Genomic DNA, 7,539 nt, shown 5'->3' with positions numbered 1-7,539 from the left:
ATCGACGTGCACAGTATTGAGCTCAATCTTGGTGGATGGTGAAGTGATCGAAATGGATCAAGAATTCAAATATCTGCGAGTGATAACAGACAACAGACTAACATTCGAGGCTAACGTGGATTATGTGTGCAAAAAAGTTTCAAAGAAGTTTGGAGTGTTATCACGACTGGCTAAATTTATCGCTGGCATGGAGGAGGAGGAGGATCTATTGATAAAGTTGATTATCCCGTATCAGACGCTGTTCAAGTCGATACAATAGACACTACGACCTTAAGAATCAATGTAAAGATGCTTGAATCGAACATTCTCCGTATACAAGAGCGAAAATGACAGAACATTGCTCCAAAGCCTATCACCCAACAACTATTGTTCGAAACTCCCGAGTTCATTTCTCCTCAACTGTTGTCGATAAGGCTGAATTGGGGTTGGACAGAATCCTGGAAAAAGTGGCACAGAGAATTGTTTCGGCCAATTTATGCGATTTTATTCTCAGGTATAAAACCAAATTTGATTTTGATTTACTGAAACGAAGAAGCTTGAGTCTCACACATTGCTTCGTTAATTTTGCTGATTCCCATGAAAATCCATCATAATGAGGAAGTACGTAGTGACTGATTCTGCCATCTGCAAAACACAAAAGTGGTCAAATCAACAACATCAAAAGACTTTCCATCATGTACCGCCATCAGCAATCCACAATTTATATCGAATAGGCCCAACGCGGAAAACTTAATTTTTCGACTTAACAGTTGGAGCGAAAATATCAAAAGTTTATCCTTCGCGTCCGGAGCAAGGGCCAAGTTCAAAGCTTTACGCACGTGAAACGAGCACTTTTCATTCTAGAAACGACAAGTTGGAATTAATGTGTTAAGCTGATCTCGATCCCGTAATTAATGAGACCTCGTCTACAATATGTTGAGCTGAATTACAAGCGATAATAATGGCCAACGAGACACAGAAACTGTCAATGGTTGTGTAAATCAATTCAACAAATTTTTCTTTCTGTTCTATACCATTTGATGCCATCGCAAAGAAGTAGCCATTCAATACTACAGTCGTGAGACCAACAGCCAGAACGGATACCATTTTGAGCGAAAAGTAATCCGAAACGCTAACACAGATGTCGCAAAGGTCGCTGTGTATGTTCAACAAATTGTACATTTGCACATTATTTCGAATATTCCACGAGGCAGATTCAATTGATTCGATGTCACGATGGGCCGTCAGCTCCGAGTCTGGTTCAACCATAAATTTAAGCATCTATACGATCGCATCGAGTTTTAGGTTTTTTTTTATCATTTAGTCAATTGGACACACAAGCAACTTACTCGATTCATGCTCTCGAATCGCTCTCCTATTTCTTTCGTGATACTTGCATAGTAACATATGAAAAGAGTCATTGACACCATGGTTACGTTGTGTGTCATAAAGAGTAACCACAACGCAAGTTCTGGATCCCTTATCTCCTCTTTTTTCCCTGGGTCTTGTTGCAAAATTTTTGTGGCTTTCTGGGATAGTATATCGTTTAGCCAATAAGCCATACTTAAGCTGACTATGAAATATGTGCTTATGGACCCAATCACGTAAACGCTGAAGTAGAATCCCTTCCAGTAGTCGATGTCGATGCCAAGGAGATTCAATCTTTTGTCAATGTTCACGATGAGCCGCATACAAGTAATCATTTTCTTTCCCGTTCGTATGCATGAACCGTACAATACCGGCACCATTATGCAAATACTGACAATTCGTATAAATGCGCCGTAGTTGGCGAGAGCTTGTCTGTCGAAAAGTTGCCCTAATGTCCATAATCTTCCGTTCATAAACAAGGCTACAAAACAAGCGACGGTGATCGTGAAAAATATAATGGAGAAAGTGAATCCGATTGCAGAAGATCGCAAATGTCTGCCGTTTCGGTTTTTCGTAATTTGCAATGGTAAATAACCGGCAAAATTCACTAAGCACAGTATGAGTCGCTGCGACGTATAAATATCCGTTGGCTTCAAATAATTTTTTAACCGATTGAATACACCAGCCATTATCGTATTGAGAGTGGGCTCGTATTTGGACGAGAAGATTTTTTTTTACTTTTCACTAATTTTAGTTTAGTTAAATCTCTTGAGTGTTGTAACGCGAAGTAGTAAACAATTTGCTGACATTCTGTTTATTCAGTTGACTGTTGCCATTTTTGTTCGACCATATTTTAATAGTGCATTACGTCCGTGTGGTTCCAAATTTGTATTTTGAAGAGTGGAGACGTTATAGTCCGATACGAAGGGTGCGGCGGTATTGGAACTCTTCAAAATAGAAAAGGGGAACGAATTCAACGAGTCACAACTCACCTCTCTCCGAAGTGGCGTTTTAGTGGTAGAGCCGATAGAAATTTGGAGTCAACTTCCCGGAACAGTAATTTTGGTTTGTTTTGTTTTGCCTGTTTTTCACTAGTTTAATCAGCACATATCTGAATGATTTCGCTCAAAAATGGTGTGCGATATGTCAAATGAAATATTGACGAGCCGAAACAGAATATTTAATTTTTAAGAAAGTCAGGTTTGTACAACAGAAGCTGTTGGCGAGAAAGTAAGCATATTTTGCTATTTATCCTGATTTCCCGCATCTCCCACTGAAATCTTACTAGAATCTATGCGTCGTTATGAAGTCAACTGGAATAGAAAAATTCATGTGAAACCAATTGAAGTACAAGATTCGCTATAAGTGAAGATCGAATCTTTGTCACTTAGTAGTCCACGTGCTTGTGTCATAAAAACCGGTTCCGATCTCCGAAAATGTATGGAACAAGAATAGACCGGCTATAAGCCTAGTGAGGTCTTTTTTCTTTCTCTCAATTTTCTCACTTCTCGAGATACCAACTACCAAGAGTTATAAATAGGCAAGCAGGAAGAATAGTTTATTCAGTCGATATCCAGCTGTTGAACAGTAAACATCGCCACCATCGTTCTATCAGTTTCGTAGTCAACTACCAATTTAGTATTCAACTACCATTTTGGTATTCAACTACCAGTTTGGTAGTCAACTACCAAATTATCGAATTATAAATAGGCAAGCAGCCTAAATAATTTCATCAATCGGTGTGCAGCTCTCAAACAGTTAACATCTCTACCACCTCTCTATCAGTATGGTAGTCAACTACCAGTTTGGTAGTCAACTACCAGTTTGGTAGTCAACTACCAGTTTGGTAGTCAACTACCAGTTTGGTAGTCAACTACCAGTTTGGTAGTCAACTACCAGTTTGGTAGTCAACTACCAGTTTGGTAGTCAACTACCAAAAATTCAAGCTTTAAATAGGCAAGCAGGCAGAATAATTTTGTCAGTTGGTGCGCAGCTCTCGAATAGTAAACATCTCTGCCGAAAATTACAATTGGTAGTCAATTATAATATTTACAGTCAGCTACCAACTACAAAATTTTAGAATTGCAATGTTAACTGTGAGCTATCTGTTATCAGATAACAAATAATTATTATTTGCCTGGTGTTGATTTGCTCTTAGTGACTTTACAATATTGAATTTTAGCTGGTAACTACCAAAACTATCAACTACCAAAACTATCAACTACCAAAACTACCACCTACCAAATTTTCGTTTTATAAATCGGCAAGCAGGTAGAATAATTTCGTCAGTCGGTGCGTAGTTCTCGAATAGTAAACATCTCTGCCGAAAATTACGTTCGGTTGTCAGCTACCAACTACCAAATTTTCGAATTGCAATGCCAACTGCGAGCGATCGGTTATCAGATAACAAATAATTATTATTTGCCTGGTGTTGATTTGCTCATAGTAGAATTGCAATTTTGAATCAAGGCTGTTATCGTCTCATTTTTGAATAGTGACACAGACACATGGACAGACAGACAGACAGACAGACGGACGGACAGATGAAGTGTTCACAAAAGGGTTTTTTTCTAAAAGAAAAAAGACCTAAAAAGTCGATTTTCAAAGCAACGAAATTTTTTCATAATTTTTTGTTTCCAGGCCAACTTGACTTGACTTGACTTGACTTGACTTGAGTAACCAAAACGTGCTCCTGTGAGCGATCCCATGAGAACATTGGACGTGAGGATTTTGGTTTGATTGTGAGTCAGACCCTAATCCCCCCTTTTCGTTCTCCTTGATTACATTCAAAGCACACATTAGTATGTCTCCACTCTCCCCGTTCAACTTTCACCTTTCGAACTTAATGTGTGTTCTGAATGCTATCAGTGTAGGGCACACCACTCTGGTTTACTATTTTCTTATATACCACAGAGTACTTTCTGTGGTAACTAACTCAACCACCGTCGCTCGATCTATGTGGTCGGACTAGCTACTTTATCATCTTTTATCAATTACCTTTTCCCTTTGATTTTACCTTTTCTTATTTTGTCACGCTCTGTACCTTTTTAGTTCTTTCATATTCATTTTGTTTCAAGTGTCCTTCCTTCGTCATCTACTTTATTTTTACGTCCATGGTTCACTTCATTACTTGTATTGTTTTCATCAAAAATAGCCGCGTGATTTTGCCTTCTAAACAAAACCGAACAAACAGAACAAAAATCAACGAGTGGGAAGTTTGCCAGAGCGAAGCGAGGGCCGTAATTCACACGAGTTTAAGTTTTATTAAAAACATATACGCAAACCCTTACCGTGTCATTTCATAGACAACGTTTTGAAGATTTTCAGCGAAACCAAACCGAATTAAATTATTAATGAGAGATTTAGACAGTTCTAGTAGTCCTTCTTCTAAACACGCTTTTTTGCCATCAAAATTACATTTCATTGCAATAGATCATGGCTAATAAAAATACCATTGACATGTTCAGACATCAAAGGATCTGTCCCACCCAAAAGGTGGGACCTAGCATGAGAAATGCAATTTAACAAAAGCAAAATACTGAGCATCCGAAAGAAAACACTTTCTTCAAGTCGACCTTCCACACTACCCGTAGTGAGTGCCTTCGTGGTAGACTTAAACTGTTCTTTCAGAACCTTGGTCAAAAAATATATAAAATACAAAAACGCTTGAGCGCTTTCACACACCATGCGCACGCCCAAACGAAACAAATCATACATGCGCCACTGGCAATTAACAACCAGCGTCGTCCGTTTCCAAACATGATTACGCGGCAACTACATGTCTAATTGAAACCGTCGAAACTATCTTATCGATAGATCATCATCAAGGATGTCCGAAATGACATCCACGTTAAAATACAAATGAATAAATGAACGAAACATTTAACGAAACTAAAATGAGGCTACGCCTGAAAGTACTGTCACCTGAAGATGATCCACGGCATGAATTGCGTTACATGCTTCGTTCATTCACTTGTATGATTCTTCCCCAAGGCGCATTTCAGACATCCCTGGATACGACCCACGGACAGCTGCAACAAAAAGAAGCTCTGGCTATTGCACTCACTCACAGTAACACGAACTAACGAAGCAACAGACGTGGCACAGCGAACTCTGTAAACTACCACGCAGCAAAGCCTACTTAGAAGAAGAATCGGCCGACGTTCACTTTCCGCTCAATGCAGACGGAGCCAAGCGTCTCTCATACAGAGTGCTTCTTCGGCAAGCGGAAACCAAGCCTGACCCAGGCTGAAAACTACACAAAAATTGCTGGAAATTCTGCGACGTCAAGAAATCCAACAAATTCGAGAAACTCAAGAAATTCATTTCAGGCGCCAGGTAAATGACATTACTAGTCTGAGTTACATCCAGAGCTCTTGGGCACTTTCCACATTTTGCAAACTTTCGCAGAGCACAACCAAAAAGGTCAAAATGCCTCAGGATTTTGCTGTAAGTGCCACATGGCTCACCTTCGGAAAATTCAACTGCCATTTGCTAAAAACTTTGGAGAACCTTAGCAAAATTCAGCGCTCAGTCGGAAGTCATTGTCGTCGTAAGCATTTGGGCAGAACGACTATACGACCACAAAAGCGACAGAAGAGTGCGAAGAAGCAACAAAAGAGCGTGAATGTCTACAAACGATAGCCGTGAAGCACAACTAAAGCCAAATCGTCAAGACCCTTTTCGGTGATCCGTCACACTTTGGCAAGAAAAATCCCCAGAGAGCGAAGAAACCTCTGGCGATTTTTCCTGGCGCTTCTTCACACTCTATCGATTTCTAGCGACAATTCATCACTCTTGACAGATTTGTTAATTTGACAAGAATAACAAAGACCTGAATGCGAAAAACGCCAAGAAAAGTCAGCAGAAAGTGAAGAAACGTCATAAAGACACATTCGCAACTCCCTTCTTCGTCATTTAACCGAAGCACCTTACGGAGAAAAAAGCCGAAACGTATTACTTTCATAAAAAACGCTTCCACTTCGTGAAAAACGGCTCTCGTTTACCTCAAAGAAATTTCTTCCGCAGCAAAGGGAAATCCGTTCACACAAAAAGATTCTCCTTTGGACTAGTTCCGTTGGCCACTTTCTTTTGGGATAACGGCAAGTTAACGCTTCTCACAAACGATCGGATCTAACACAAACGTCGAGGAACACATCTGCTGTAATTTGCATAAGAAACCTAGTGAAAAATTTAAACAAAAGAATTCTATTGTTTAAAACTTCCACCAAGCTTCCCATACAAACCACGGCAGACATTAACATAGGCTTATGAACACCAGGTAGCTAATAAGTTGAGGCAGGAAATGGGAAACGACGAGAAATCTAGAAAATTCGGAAACCGACTGAAATCGGGAAAAAGAACAAAAATGGGAAAACGACCAACAATCGGGAAATTACGAAAAAACGGAAAAACTGTAAACCTGTCGAGAATTCATCGGAAAACTAGAAAACCGTAAAAACATTTCGGAAAAGCTGAAACAGCTTCAGACAACATACTTCTTCCTCCATACTTCTTTCAACGCTTGCCAATGCTCTCACCGCACAGATTCCGCCTTTCTTTAGACCGATTTGAGGATTCTCGCATCGCGGCATTCACAACAATCCACAAAGTGATATCTTCCTTAGACAGAATGTGTCACCCTGCCAATTATTGTGTATCACTCGTTGCGGTATCCTCAACAGTCTGGACAGCGTTTCTGTCGTATCGCTCCCACATATGCTGACTCACAGGGCAAAATCCACAGATGGTTCACTATGATACTGCATTGGTAACCGTACATGGAAGCATCAGAACTTGTAATTGGTTGTGTCCCGCCCAAGATCCAGTACTCTTCCATTGTTTTCTTTTCTTTTCTCGTTCTCGCAGTACAACTTTCTTTGACAGTTCGTGAGCCCAAAACGATACGAATCCGGGGCATAATTCGATATTATTTCGCGTGTGTCTCCCTGGTGTCATTTCCATCATAGTCGTGGTCCATTTAGTCGTCAATTACCCCATATTTTATTAACTTTTCACAATATTTTCGCGGAGCTCAAATATTTTTCGACCGGTCGGCTTCGCCGCCTACCAATCCATCATAATTTTTTGTTTCCAGGCCAACGAGCTAAATGAAAATCTCGAACGACGCAGAGCAAGCGGATTGACACAAGCACATGGATTATAGAGTCACCAATCAAACCAAAGCCCACA

At 40.0% G+C, this 7,539-nt stretch overlaps 1 protein-coding gene across 1 annotated transcript; it reads right to left on the bottom strand.

Annotated features, from left to right (window-relative positions):
- Positions 1-469: 469 nt before the first annotated feature.
- LOC119071520 (putative gustatory receptor 28b) lies at positions 470-2,262 on the bottom strand. Its single transcript, XM_037176393.1, has 4 exons — positions 1,329-2,262; positions 901-1,260; positions 681-839; positions 470-624 (listed from the first exon to the last, which is right to left on the bottom strand). The coding sequence occupies exons 1-4, from the start codon at positions 2,034-2,036 to the stop codon at positions 559-561; spliced, it is 1,293 nt and encodes a 430-aa protein (XP_037032288.1). The 5' UTR covers positions 2,037-2,262; the 3' UTR covers positions 470-558.
- Between the last annotated feature and the right edge of the window lie 5,277 nt (positions 2,263-7,539).

This window comes from Bradysia coprophila (genome assembly GCF_014529535.1).
Source record: "Bradysia coprophila strain Holo2 chromosome IV unlocalized genomic scaffold, BU_Bcop_v1 contig_5, whole genome shotgun sequence".
NCBI classification, from domain to species: domain Eukaryota; kingdom Metazoa; phylum Arthropoda; class Insecta; order Diptera; family Sciaridae; genus Bradysia; species Bradysia coprophila.
This window is presented reverse-complemented; position numbering and strand designations above follow the sequence as displayed.

Coding starts and splice junctions, on each gene's coding strand:
- LOC119071520 (XM_037176393.1), bottom strand. CDS start 2,036: ATGGCTGGTGTATTCAATCGGTTAAAAAATTATTTGAAGCCAACGGAT. Junction 1,261..1,328: donor GATTCGAGAGCATGAATCGA/GTAAGTTGCTTG, acceptor GCGATCGTATAG/ATGCTTAAATTTATGGTTGA. Junction 625..680: donor ATTGTGGATTGCTGATGGCG/GTACATGATGGA, acceptor TGTGTTTTGCAG/ATGGCAGAATCAGTCACTAC.